At 48.4% G+C, this 14109-nt stretch overlaps 1 protein-coding gene across 1 annotated transcript; it reads right to left on the bottom strand.

Moving 5' to 3' along the window:
• Positions 1 to 9352: 9352 nt before the first annotated feature.
• LOC107967976 (large ribosomal subunit protein eL39-like) lies at positions 9353 to 12053 on the bottom strand. The gene has a single exon (XM_054668904.2). The coding sequence runs from the start codon at positions 9664 to 9666 to the stop codon at positions 9511 to 9513; it is 156 nt and encodes a 51-aa protein (XP_054524879.1). The 5' UTR covers positions 9667 to 12053; the 3' UTR covers positions 9353 to 9510.
• Positions 12054 to 14109: the final 2056 nt, after the last annotated feature.

Genomic DNA, 14109 nt, shown 5'->3' with positions numbered 1-14109 from the left:
ACACTGGTCCCTCTCTCCAGGTTTCTTTCTTTCCTTTCTTTCTTTCTTTCTCTTTCTTTCTTTCTTTTTTCTTTCTCTCTCTCTCTTTCTCTCTTTCTCTCTTCTCTCCTCTCTTCCTCTCTTCTGTCTTCTCTCCTCTCTCTCTCTCTCTCTCCTCTCTCCTCTCTCTCTCTCTCTCTCTTTCTTTGAGACAGTATTTCGCTCTTGTTGCCCAGGCTGGAGTGCAATGGCGTGATCTCGGCTCACTGAAACCTCCACCTCCCGGGTTCAAGTGATTCTCCTGCCTTAGCCTCTCGAGTAGCTGGGATTACAGGCATGCGCCACCACGCCTGGTTAATTTTCTGCTTTTAGTAGAGACGGGGTTTCTCCATGTTGGTCAGGCTGGTCTCAAACTCCTGACCTCAGATGATCCACCCGCCTCGGCCTCCCAAAGTGCTGGGATTACAGACGTAAGCCACTGCACCCCAGCCTCTCCAGGTTTCTTGAAGAAGGTAAGCATGAGATTCCTCTGGCAACTAGAAACACAGCTGGCTTTCAGGCCCTGCAGAACGCATGTCTCTGTAACTCAGGGCTGTCTGTGTCAGAGGAGGGAGGATATTTGTTGTCGATTAGGGCGTGTGCAGTCTGTGCGTGCTGTGTTGGGAGTGACTGTATATAAGCGTGTGGGTGTAAGTGTGTGAGTTTCTCCAGGATTCTAGTGGAGTATGGGAGGGGGTGGCAGGGAAGGGCCTGTTCCTGGTTCCAGAGAGCTGGAGCTGCTGCTAAAAGGAGGGAACCTGAAGCAAGATCCAGCTCAGTGCTCTTTCAGGTCTGGGGCTGAAACCTGTCTTGTTTCCCCATCAGAGGCAGTCCCAGGCCTGAAAGAGGAGAGATGGACCTTTGCCTTGCTGCTGGTGGTGGTGGGCAACTCCTCCTACCCTGGTCCAGCAGGACTGCATATTGGGGGCTTCTCAAAGGGCCTGCCAAGCTCCAAGCCTTCCAGTGATGCCTCTTTGCCTAGCAAAGGTTAGGACCCACAGCAGTGGCCAAGCCCTGGAGCCTGTTCAGTCTTGCCAGGAGGACCTGGTGTCACCAAGATTTGCCTGGGGGCACAGCCGCAGTCTTGTGACCCAAGAAATACCACTGGTCTCAGTTTAGACCAGAACTTTTTTTCCCCTGAAAGCTTTGTGGGGGCAGTGGCAGGGAGCCCAGGCTTAGGGGTGGGAGGGGCAGTTGCCATGAGCCTAGAGGCTTCTCCCCACTCTCACCACGGTCATCAGACAGCTGCTTCACATGAATAAGCTCTGCAGGCTGTACCCTGGCCTGGTGTCTCAGCCGGGGATTTGGAGGCATTAGGGTTGGTGGAAATTAAATCTAGAGTGGGAGCCTCAGGCCAGTAGGCTGACGCCCTGAACAGTGTCCCAGAGCAGAAGGAAGAGGAAGTCCTGAGGCTTCTCAGAGCCAAATTGGGAGGGGGAATAGCAAGCCCCAGGAGTCTCCAGATTATGAAACATGCGGGGGACAAGAGCAGGACTCTGCAGTGTGCAGGAGACCCCTAGCTGGGGACGGGGAAGACAAAAAAAGATCCACTGGAGCCACGGTCTCTCACAAGGTCTTGGTTGGTTTCTCTGTCCCTGTCCAGACTTCCCCTGCAGGACCTTCCCCCCAGCAGCCTGGCCTTAGCTCTGAACTCGCTGTCCTTCCCAGGAGCTTCCATTCCTGGGCCCAGCCAAACAACCATGAGATAAACATGAGAGAAAAACATCCTTCTGGGACCTGATTGTTTCAGGGAGTAGTGGGGCCTGCAGGGAGCCGGAGATTCGGGGAACAAGGCTTAATGACCATGTAACCATTAAGAAGAAAGCATTGGCCGGGCACCGTGGCTCACGCCTGTAATCCCAGCACTTTGGGAGGCTGAGGCAGGCGGATCATGAGGTCAGGAGATTGATTAGACCAGAACCATGAAGACCATCCTTGCTAACACGGTGAAACCCTGCCTCTACTAAAAAAATACAAAAAATTAGCCAGGCGTGGTGGCAGGCGCCTATAGTCCCAGCTACGTGGGAGGCTGAGGCAGGAGAACGGCGTGAACCCAGGAGGCGGAGCTTGCAGTGAGCCAAGATCTCGCCACTGCACTTCAGCCTGGGTGACACAGCGAGACTCTGTCTCAAAAAAAAAAAAAAAAAAAGAAGAAAGCATTGCTATCAGGCCTGGGTTGGTCAAAATTTTGGTACAGCTGCCTAGTAGCCATGTGACCTTAATGAGCAAAAATTACTTAACTTCAGTTTCATCATCCACAAAATGGGGACAATAATTACCTAGCAGAAGTATGAAGATTTAGAAATTAGGAAGGTAAAGCACCTGATCAACAGTAAACACTGTTATTATATTCTTTATTAATACACAGACCTCTCCCCACCCAGGATGGCTCCGGGCCTCTCACCTTTCTAAAAAGCAGGCATCTTTTCTGGGCTCCAAGAAAAGTAGTCCTCCAGCCTGGCCAAAACAGTGAAACCCTGTCTCTACTAAAAATACAAAAATTACCCGGGCATGGTGGCACGCACATGTAGTCCCAGCCACTCAAGAGGCTGAGGCAGGAGAATCGCTTGAACCCGGGAGGTGGAGGTTGCAGTGAGCCGAGATCGTGACACTGTACTCCAGCCTGAGCGACAGAGCGAGACTCTGTCAAGAAAGAGGCTGGGCACCGTGGCTCAAGCCTGTAATTCCAGCACTCTGGCAGGCCGAGGCGGGCGGATTGCGAGGTGAGGAGATCGAGAGCATCCTGGCTAACACGGTGAAACCCTGTCTACTAAAAAATACAAAAAATTAGCCGGGCGTGGTGGCGGGCGCCTGTAGTCCCAACTACTCGGGAGGCTGAGGCAGGAGAATGGCGTGAACCCGGGAGGCAGAGCTTGCAGTGAGCCGAGATCATGACACTGTACTCCAGCCTGAGCGACAGAGCGAGACTCTGTCTCAAAAAAAAAAAAAAGAAAAGAAAAAGAAAAGCGGGCCAGGCGTCGTCCCTCATGCCTGTAATCCCAGCACTTTGGGAGGCCAAGGCGGGTGGATCATGAGGTCAGGAGTTCAAGACCAGCCTGACCAACATGGTGAAACCCCATCTCTACTAAAAATACAAAAAAAAAAAAAAAAAAAAAATTGCAGGGCGTGGTGGCACACGTCTGTACTCCCAGCTACTCAGGAGGCTGAGGCAGGAGAATCGCTTGAATCCGGGAGGCAGAGGTTGCAGTAAGCCGAGATTGTGCCACTGCACTCCAGCCTGGGCAACAGAGCAAGACTCCATATCAAAAAAAAAAAAAAGAAAAAGAAAGAAAGAAAAGCAGTCCTGGCCGGGCGTGGTGGCTCACACCTGTAATCCCAGCACTTTAGGAGGCCAAAGCAGGCGGATCATGAGGTCAGGAGATCGAGACCATCCTGGCCAACATGGTGAAACCCCGTCTCTACTAAAATACAAAAAATTAGCCAGGCGTGGTAGTGCACGCCTGTAGTCCCAGCTACTTGGGAGGCTGAGGCAGTAGAATCATTTGAACCCAGGAGGCGGACGTTGCAGTGAGCCGAGATCACGCCACTGTACTCCAGCCTGGTGACAGAGCAAGACTCTGTCTCAAAAAAAAAAAAAGGAAAAGAAAAACAGTCCTGTAATTTGCCTGCACTAGCGTGATAATGAAATGGTAAAAAGTTAATGTCACCCAGGCAGTAATGGATCAATTTCTCCCTGTTAACAGGAGACCTCTGGGAAGATATCTTGATTCCAAAGAGTGAATTTATTGGATGGCAGGCAGTGAGTCCTGTGGGTGATGAGCCAGGTGCGTCTCTCCTTTACTCCTGGATCTTACAGCAGTAGAAACACAGAACTTTTTGACTTTCTGAGCAGAAAGAGGCTGAGTTGGCTGCCTGTTTCAGTAGGAGCCCAGAGGCTTTGTCTAAGGCCCTGGTGATGTCCCTTTCCTATCATGGGTTTAAGAAGTCAGGAGCTGGCCGGGCATGGTGGCTCATGCCTGCAATACCAGCACTTTGGGAGGCTGAGGTGGGTGGGTGGATCACCTGAGGTCAGGAGTTTGAGACCAGCCTGGCCAATATGGTGAAACCTTGTCTCTACTAAAAATACAAAAATTAGCTGGGCATGGTGGCGTGTGCTTTTAATCCCAGCTACTCAGGAGATTAAGGCAGGAGAATTGCTTGAACCTGGAGGTGGAGGTTGCAGTGAGCCGAAATCGCACCACTGCACTCCAGCCTGGGTGACAGAGCAAGACTCCATCTCAAAAAAAAAAGAAGTCAGGAGTCAAGTTCCTCCAGCACTGGCAGAGGGGAGAAGGCATGAACACGGGCTTAGGGTCTGTAAGATTTCCCCTTCTTCCCAGCTCACCCTCAGCCTCCCATCTCTGCTTCAGAACCTCTCAATCAACCAGGTAACTCCCTTAGGTGAGGCTGGGAGAAGCCTCATTCATGGCACACAATAGGTGCTTACTATTCCACATAACAGGTGGAATTGAGTTGAATGCAGGCCATAAAGGCGTTGGGAGGGAAGAGGCTTTCAGTGAACTTAGTCCAGGAACAGGGAGACTGTGGGTGGGCAGCGCCCCAGTATCAAGTGCCAGGAGCCGATAAAGGCCCTGCCCTATTGGGTGAGCCCACTGCCGAAACCTGGCAGCCACTCAGGTTCCTCCCTGCCCCCACCCCCACACCCGACCTGCTCAGCCTCCTCCTAAACTATCTGGAATTGGCTCTGCCTATTTCCAGTCCTTCTCTAGGGCATTATTATTTCCAGCCCAGAAGGCTGAATTATAAATGAAATTCTTGTCTGCAGTCCTGCCCTCTTACAAACTGTTGCACAAACCCCATCAAAGTGATATTGCTGAAACCAAAATGATGATCCTTCTCCCTGCTTAAATACCTTCTATGGGCCAGGCATGGTGGCTCACGCCTATAATGCCAGCACTTTGGGAGGCCAAGGTGGGCGGATCACTTAATGTCAGGAGTTCCAGACCAGCCTGGCCAACATTGTGAAACTCCATCTCTACTAAAAATACAAAAATGTTTAGTATTTTTAGGTGTGGTGGCACATGCCTGTAGTCCCAGCTACGTGGGAGGCTGAGGCAGGAGAATAGCTTGAACCCGGGAGGCAGAGGTTGCAGTGAGCCGAGATGGCACCATTGCACGCCAGCCTGGGTGACAGAGAGAGACTGTGTCTCAACAAACAAACAAACAAAAAAACCTTCTATGGCTCCCTATTGCCTACACACTAAAGCTCAAATTTTTTCTTTTGTTAAAAAAGACCACTATGGGCTGGGCGTGGTGGCTCACGCCTGTAATCCCAGCACTTTGGCAGGTTGCAGTGAGCCAAGAGCCCCCTTTTTTTTTTAAGAAGGAGTCTCACTCTGTCACCCAGGCTGGAATGCAGTGGCATGATCTTGGCTCATTGCAACCTCCACCTCCTGGGTTCAAGCGATTCTCCTGCCTCAGCCTCCTGAGTAGATGGCACTACGGGCACCCGCCACCATGCTCAACCAATTTTTGTATTATCAGTAGAGACGAGGTTTCACCATGTTGGCCAGGCTGGTCTCGAAATCCTGACCTTGTGATCCACCCGCCTCGGCCTCCCAAAGTGCTGGGATTACAAGCATGAGCCACCGAGCTTGGCCTAAATCAAATTCTTTAAAATGACACACAATGCCCCCTGAGACCTCTGACCCCTGTCCCTGCTTTCCTCTCCAGCTGCATCTCTTACCCACCACCCTCACCATCTGTCTATGCACTGGTCAGACCAAACTGTCTACTCCTGGCCTGGCAAATGCCATGCTCCCTCCATCATTCAGGGCTTTGTGTATGTGTATGCCCCCTCAAGGTGGAATGAGCATTGGTACACATACCCCTTGTTTCCCTCTGCTTAATTTGGTCAATTTCTATTTGTCCTTCAAGCATCATACTATACTTCCCTTCTACTGGAAAGCCTCCATCCACTGACCTCTCCACCTTTGCCATCCAAGATTGGGCCTGGGTGCCCACCCACCCCAGGCTCCCACAGCTCCCTATGCTCTCCTGGCTTTTATGAAGAAGTTTTTTTTTTTTCATTCACCAATTTACTTTATGCTCCCTCTTGAGTCTATATATTTCTACAGGATAGGAACCCATCTTGTTTGCCGTGATCTCTCCTAGGGCCTAGCACAGTGCAGCCATATAGCAGGCATGTAGCAATAATGGCTATAATATCAACCATAGCCCACATTTATTTAGCAGGCACTATCATGTGGTGGGAAGCATTCAGGGTGCTGTCAGTCATAGTGTGCTTAGTACTCATGTGGCTGCGTAGCACCCAGGATCTGTTCCCACCGATCTCCTGTCCTTTGGAGGCAGATAGGTGAAAACCGCGTTTCCCAGCCTGACTTCTTCGAGAGCAATGGGTACATACGGGGATCCAACATTTAGGCCCTCACATGAGATTTGGAAGGTGGAAGAGGCAGAGTCCGCCTTCCTGCTGCTTTGGCTGGTTCTTTCTGGCAAGCAGGGCCATACAGAGGCACGCTTTTTCCTGCAGCAGCATCCAGTGTCCAGTTACCACCTGCGGGGAATACGGGGACAGTTGGTGGCAACAGCTGTGGAGGCCCCATCTGCTCCCTGGACCACAGCCATGCCAGTGTAACCCAGAACTCTGCAGTGCCAATGGAAATCTCCAGGTGCCATACCTTGCTTCCTGCTCAGGTAGAGGTGGCAGACCCTCTGGACTCAGCCTTACTTCCTCTCCTCTCCCCATCCAGACACTCCAACCACCCTGTAATCACCCAACCTTTGTCTCAATCACTTTCTGCTCAAAGTACCTCCAGTGGTTCCTATGTCCTGCACTGAACTCTGCTGACTCATACAATTTTTTTTTTTTTTTTTTTTTTGATACAGAGTCTTACTCTGTCACCCAGGCTGGAGTGCACAATCTCGGCTCACTGCAGCCTCCGCCTCCTGGGTTCAAGTGATTCTCCTGCCTCAGCCTACTGAGTAGCTGGGACTACAGGCACACACCACCATGCCCGGCTAATTTTTGTATTTTTAGTAGAGACGGGGTTTCACCATGTTGGCCAGGATGGGCTCAATCTCCTGACCTTGTGATCCGCCCACCTCGGCTTCCCAAAGTGCTGGGATTACAGGCGTGAGCCACCGCGCCTGGCCAGACTCATACAATTATTATCCTTATTTTACAGAGGAAGAAACTAAGGCCCAGAGGAGTTAAGTAATCTTCCCAGAGCCTCACAGCCAGTCAGTGGTAGAACCAGGCTTTGAACCCAGGGCTTTCTGACCCCAGCACCCACCATACTTGCTGCCTCTGAGAATATGTGTTGCTGCGTGCCCGATGTGGGAGGAGGCACAGAGAGCCTTCTGGCAGGGGGCTGGGCTGACTCCCATGCAAGCAGGTCCTGAGGCAGGGTCCCAAGGTGTCTGCCCCTTCCTGAGCAGCACAAACTGCTCAGCTTCCTGGGGAAGGTTCCAGAAGCTAAGCTGCCCCAGATGGGATGAGGGGCAGGGAGGCTGCCTAGGAGAGCCAGGCTGTCTAGTCACAATGTCAAGCTTGTGGAAGAAATATTCCTTTTGTGGTTCATATCCTTCTTGTTGCTCTAATCACTGGGAGACCATCTGGAACATCGTTGATGGCTGCAAACGTGCATTTAAGAGCTTGAGAGAATACAGCACAACAGGGAGGCCACCATAATGACTGTCAGGACAATATACCAAAAGTTTGGAGTGTTTCTTAGTCAAGGTCCCCATGAACCAAACCAATGAAAATAAACAAAAGAAAACAAAAAGTTAATGGCTAGAACAAACTATTAACTCAGTCTCTGAGTCTACAGGGCAGTGAAGAAGATTTCTGTATGTTGGTCTGTTCCATGATAAGCAGGTCTATACAATCCTACCCACAAATACCAAGAGAGCTGACAGGCTGGCCAGTTGCAGTGGCTCACACCTGTAATTCCAGCCCTTTGAGAGGCCGAGGCAGAAGGATCACTTGAACCCAGGAGTTTGAGACCAGCCTGGGCAACATAGCAAGACCCCATCCCTATTTTTAAAAAGAAAGAGAGCTCAGAGGCTGAAAAAAGAGGGTGACAAATCCAGTTTCTTAGAAATAAACATTTAATAGGAATTCACAAACAGAAGGCATGACTTGGGCAGCCACAAGATGGTGGATCCCTGCACTGTCAATATTACTCTCCAGACCCAGGGCTTATACACCATAGGGAAAGGGCATATGTGCTTCAGGAGGAATGTGTGGGACAATTGAAGTTGATTCCTTAGGGAAAGGCAAGCACACTATGTGCATCATAGCCTATAAATTGCCTGAGGGCAGGATTTATGTTAAGTGCATGCTAACATTAGACAAAGTAGAAATCTCAATGACATTCCCATAACTGGGGTTAATCAGAAGTCAAAGTGGCAAATTAGCATCCAAGATGGAGCTGCTTTAACCTCCACATGTTCTCAAAGCATTTTCATTTGGAAAGGGGTCAGGCACTGGCAGTCTGACAGATTTTCCTGGTTCACAGTTTGCACCAGGTGTTCCAGTGAACTTTCTCAGTAGTTCATATAGCAACAGGCATGAAGGTTGTTCATATAGAAGCTGTTATGATAATTTCTCTGAAGCCTGTATCAAGTCTTCCAGCTTTGACTTGCAGAGCTCTTAAGACTAGAAATCTTTTTTTTTTTTTTCTGAGACAGATTCTCATTCTCTTACCCAGGCTGGAGTACAGTGGCACAATCTCGGCTCACTGCAACCTCCACCTCCTGGGTTCAAGTGATTCTCCTGCCTCAGCCGCCTGAGTAGCTGGGATTACAGGTGTGCACCATCACACCCGGCTAATTTTTGTGTTTTTAGGAGAGACGGGGTTTCGCCTCAGGTGATCCACCCACCTTGGCCTCCCAAAGTGCTGGGATTACAGGCATGAGCCACTGCGCCCAGCTGACTAGAAACCTTTTTGAGCCAGGCCAGTTTTGTTCCAAGGGGCGCTTTATTGGCTCCGTAATGCCAGCCTTAGTTCCTTAAAGCTGCCTAGTCGTATCTCAAAATATAACATTCCAGTTAAAGCCTTGGTTAATTTAACCAGTGTTTCCATTATGTTTGCTACAGGAAAACAGGTTCTTACTGCACTTATGCAAACAATTATATTGCCATAAACATAAGGATACTCACTAATAGTTTCATAATTCTGGAGGGATCAGGTAGGGAAAAAAAAGTAAATGTTATAATTTTTGTTCACAAAAGTATACTTTACCAAATTTCTATAAGCTACAGATAGCTTAAGAAAAAAGAAAAAAAAATCTTACAGAAAACAAATTTATTTTATTTTATTTATTTATTTGAAATGAAAGGCCTCATATTTATTACTGAACCCAGTCAACCAACACGTTCATAACAGATCCAGAGAGGAAAACATTTCGAACTCTCTCGATAGTGGTGACATTTTCAGCTTGATATGGTAACGTGATTGTGACCTTCAGACAGCATCAATATGTGTGCCGTCTTAGTGCAATTCCTTATAGATCCAGCTTGGTTCTTCTCCAATGTCTCCTTTTGGAGTTGTACCTGATTTTATTACCAGTTTTCATCTGAATCCACTGGGGAATGGGACAATTTTGCTTTTGTTTCTTGGCCAGGAATGGCTTAATCCTGAAGGTCTTGTGAGAAGACATGGCGAGAAGTGGAGTCAAGCACACACCATGATGGCGGAGAAAGGAAGAGAGTATTCTATTTTATTCACTTTTTTTTTTTTTTTTTGAGACAGAGTCTTGCTCTGTCACCCAGGCTGGAGTGCATTAGCATAATCTCGGCTCACTGCAACCTCCACCTCCCGGGTTCAAGTGATTCTCCTACCTCAGCCTCCCAAGTAGCTGGGATTACAGGCGCCCACCACCATGCTCAGCTAATTGTTGTATTTTTAGTAGAGACGGGGTTTCACCATGTTCGTCAGGCTGGTCTCAGAAGTCCTGACCTCAGGTGATACATCCCCCGTCTGCCTCCCAAAGTACTGGGATTACAGGCACGAGTTACCGCGCCCGGCCTGGAAAACAAATATTAAAGAACCAGAAATGTTTTAAACAAAAAGGCACAAACATTATCCTTGTCAGTTTATTCAGTCTATGTAATTAATTCTTGTCCTGCCTAGTATTGGGTTAGCAGTTTCATGAACCCATCAATTTCCTTAGAATTGATCCATGAATCTCCTTGAAGATGAAACATTTTAGGATTATAGTTGTTTGCAAAAGCTTTCAGCAAAGTGTCAGAGTAAAATAGTTAACTGTCTGAGGATAACAAGACTTAAAATGGCCATCATTAAAAATCTGATATGAGTTTATTATAATACAATTGACATAGAAAATTCATTATTGGCTGGGCATGGTGGCTCACGCCTGTAATCCCAGCACTTTGGGAGGCCAAGGTGGCAGATCACCTGAGGTTGGGAGTTCAAGACCAGCCTGATTAACATGGAGAAACCCCATCTCTACTGAAAATACAAAATTAGCCGGGCGTGGTGGTGGGCGCCTGTAATCTCAGCTACTCAGGAGGCCGAGGCAAGAGAATCACTTGAACCTGGGAGATGGAGGTTGTGGTGAGCCGAGATCACACCATTGCACTCCAGCCTGGGCAACAAGAGTGAAATGCTGTCTCAAAAAAAAAGAAAAGAAAAGAAAAAGAAATTTCATTATTTATGTGACATGCAACATTTTAACAATAATCAAAATTACGACTGATACTATTATACCAGGACATGTTAGATTTTTAGAAATTTCATATAATTTCTGGAATACTCATATCAATTACAAATATAAGGTTTTAGCAGCACTTATCATTTGACAATGCTCCTCATATAATTTAACATCTAAAATAAGCCTAATCAGTTTAATATCTCTCTTTTTATGTCTGTCTTTTTATACAAATTATTTTGATACATTCAAGAAACCTGTCTGGAAAATCCCAAAGTTAAAGTGAAGAAAAAAACAATTTAGCCAGGCACAGTGGCTCATGCCTGTAATCCCAGAACTTTGGGAGGCCTAGGCTGGCTGATTGCTTGAGCTCAGAAGTTCAAGACCAGCCTGGCCAACATGGAGAAACTCCATTCTGTACTAAAAATACAAAAATTAGCTGGGCATGGTGCTGTGTGCCTGTAATCCCAGCTACTCGGAAGGCTGAGGCAGGAGAATCACTTGAACCCAGGAGGCTGAGGTTACAGTGAGCTGAGATCATGGCACTGCACTCCAACCTGGGCAACAGAGTGAGAAGCCATATCAAAAACAAAAGAAAAAAACAATTTAGAATTTGATTTTGGGAAGTTTGTTGAAAATATCAAAGGTTTAAAACACTTGATTTAGGCCAGGCACGGTGGTTCCACACCTGTAATCCTAGTACTTTGGGAGGCCAAGGTGGGCGAGCTGCCTGAGCTCAGCAGTTCGAGACCAGACTGGGCAACATGGTGAAACCCCATCTCTACTAAAATACAAAAAATTAGCCAAGCATGTTGGTGTGCACCTGTAGTCCCAGCTGAGGTGGGAGAATCGCTTGAACCTGGGAGGCAGAGGTTGCAGTGAGCCAAGATCATGCCACTGCACTCCAGCCTGGGCAACAGCGAGGTTCTGTCTCCAAAAACAAAACAAAACAACACTTGATTTAACAGGATCACAGATAATTACGAAGAAATGCCAAAGTGACTAAACATTTCAAAGGCAAGTACAGAAAATTACAGTTTTAAAAAAATTAGCAGTTTTAATATTGAGAAGACTAAGTTCTTAAATAATCAAAAGACCTAACACAGGCCGGGCACGGTAGCTCACGACTGTAACCCCAGCACTTTGGGAGGCCAAGGTGGGCAGATCACCTGAGGTCCAGAGTTCAAGATCAGCCTGACCAACATGGAGAAACCCCATCTCTACTACAAATAGAAAATTAGCCAGGCGAGGTGGCACATGCCTGTAATCCCAGCTACTCAGGCAGCTGAGGCAGGAGAATTGCTTGAACCTGGGAGGCGGAGGTTGCAGTGAGCCGAGATTGCACCATTGCACTCCAGCCTGGGCAACAAGAGTGAAACTCCATCTCCAATTAAAAAAAAAAAAAAAAAGACCTAATACAAGACAACATGAAGCACATGAAATTTTCTCGATAAAACACAGAAGCTTTTTTTTCCCTCTCACAGAGATCACTTCAAAGATAATCCCTTTCAGTCTCTTATCTACTCCAAGGAAACCCTATTGTTTTAAAAGAAAAGGCCAAATTTGTCTGGGTGTGGTGGTACTGTAATCTTAGCACTTTGGAAGACCCTGGCTGGCAGACTGCCAGAGCTCAGGGGTTCGAGACCAGCCAGCCAAACTTGGCGAAACCTCGTCTCTACAAAAAATACAAAAATTAGGCAGGCATTTTAATGGCCTGATGGGTTCACCTTGCCGGCTGCTTAGATATAGCTAATTTATCAAAACAGGGGAATTGCAATAGAGAAAGGGTAATTCATGCAGAGGCAGCTGTGCTAGAGACTGGAGTTTTATTATTATTCAAATCAGTCTCCTGGAGCATTTGGTGATCAGAGTTTTTGAGGATAATTTGGTGGGTGGGGGAAGGCCAGTGAGTTGAGTGTTGATTGGTTGAGTCACAGCTGAAATCATGGGAAGTTGAAGCTATCCTCTTGTGCTGAGAGTCATTTTCTGGGTGGGGGTTGCAAGATCAGTTGAGCCAGTTTATCTACTCGGTGGTGCCAGTTTAACAGTCAAGTGCAGGGTCTGCAAAATATCTCAAGCACTGATCTTAGGAGCAGTTTAGGGAGGGTCAGAATCTTGTAGCCTCCAGCTGCAAGACTCCTAAGCCATAATTTCTAATCTTGTGGCTAACTTGTTAGTCCTACAAGGGCGGTCTAGTCCCAGGCAAGAAAGAGGTTTGTTTTGAGAAAGGGCTGTTTTGTTTTAAACTGTAAACTATATGTTTCTTCCAAAGTTAGTTTAGCCTATGCCCATGAAGGAACAACAACAGCTTAAAGATTGGAAGCAAGATGGAGTCGGTTAGTTAGATCTCTTTCACCGTCTCAGTCATAATTTTGCAAAGGGCAGTTTTAGCATGGTGGCATGTGCCTGTAGTCTCAGCTACTTTGGGGGCTGAGGTGGGAGGATCACATGAGCCCAGGAAGTCCAGACTGCAATGAGCCGTGTTCACACCACTGCACTCCAGCCTGGGTGACAGAGTGAGACGGTCTCAAAAAAAGATCAAATTCTAGTTTTGCATCAGTGTAACTTTGACATTAAGATTTATTTTTAAAAACTCCTGAGAGGTGACAGCATGCTGGCAGTCCTTGCTGGCTCTTGGCGCCTCCTCAGCCTCAGCGCCCACTCTGGCCACGCTTGAGGAGCCCTTCAGCCCGCTGCCGCACCATGGGAGCCCCTCTCTGAGCTGGCCGAGGCTGGAGCCGGCTCCCTCTGCTTGCGGGGAGGTGTGGAGGGAGAGGCACGGGCAGGAACCGGGGCTGTGCGTGGCGCTCGCGGGCCAGCGTGAGTTCTTCGTGGGTGTGGGCCCAGCAGGCCCTGCACTCAGACTGGCCCACCGGCCCCCGGCAGTGAGGGGCTTAGCACCCGGGCAAGCAGCTGTGGAGGAGGCGCCGGGTCCCCCAGCACTGCCAGCCTGCCGGCGCCGCCTCAAATTCTTGCCGGGTCTCAGCCACCTCCTTGCGGGGCAGGGCTCGGGACCTGCGCTGCGGCGCCCCTTCCCATTGACAGCCCAAGGGCTGAGGAGTGCAGGTCTGCGGTGCAGGACTGGTGGGCACCTCGGCCTGTGGCCCTGGCGGGGGGATCTACTAGGCAAAGCCAGCTGGAGAACTTTTATGTCCAGCTGGAGGATTGTATATGCACCAATTAGCACTCTGTGTCTATCTCGGGGTTTGTGGATGCACCAATCAGCACTCTGTATCTAGCTAATCTGGTGGGGACTTGGAGAAATTTTGTGTCTAGCTAAAGGATTGTAAATCCTCTAGACACCAGTCAGTGCTCTGTGTCTAGCTCAAGATTTGTAAATGCACCAATCAGAACTCTGTATCTAGCTAATCTGGTGGGGACTTGGAGAACTTTTATGTCTAGCTAAAGGATTGTAAATGCACCAATCAGCAC

This window comes from Pan troglodytes, chromosome 1 (genome assembly GCF_028858775.2).
Source record: "Pan troglodytes isolate AG18354 chromosome 1, NHGRI_mPanTro3-v2.0_pri, whole genome shotgun sequence".
Taxonomy (NCBI): Eukaryota; Metazoa; Chordata; class Mammalia; order Primates; family Hominidae; genus Pan; species Pan troglodytes.
Note: the sequence above shows the minus strand (reverse complement) of the source record. Positions and strands in the feature narration are given on the sequence as shown.

Bases quoted from the DNA above. Each gene is read 5' to 3' on its own strand.
- LOC107967976 (XM_054668904.2), bottom strand. From the start codon at position 9,666: ATGTCTTCTCACAAGACCTTCAGGATTAAGCCATTCCTGGCCAAGAAA.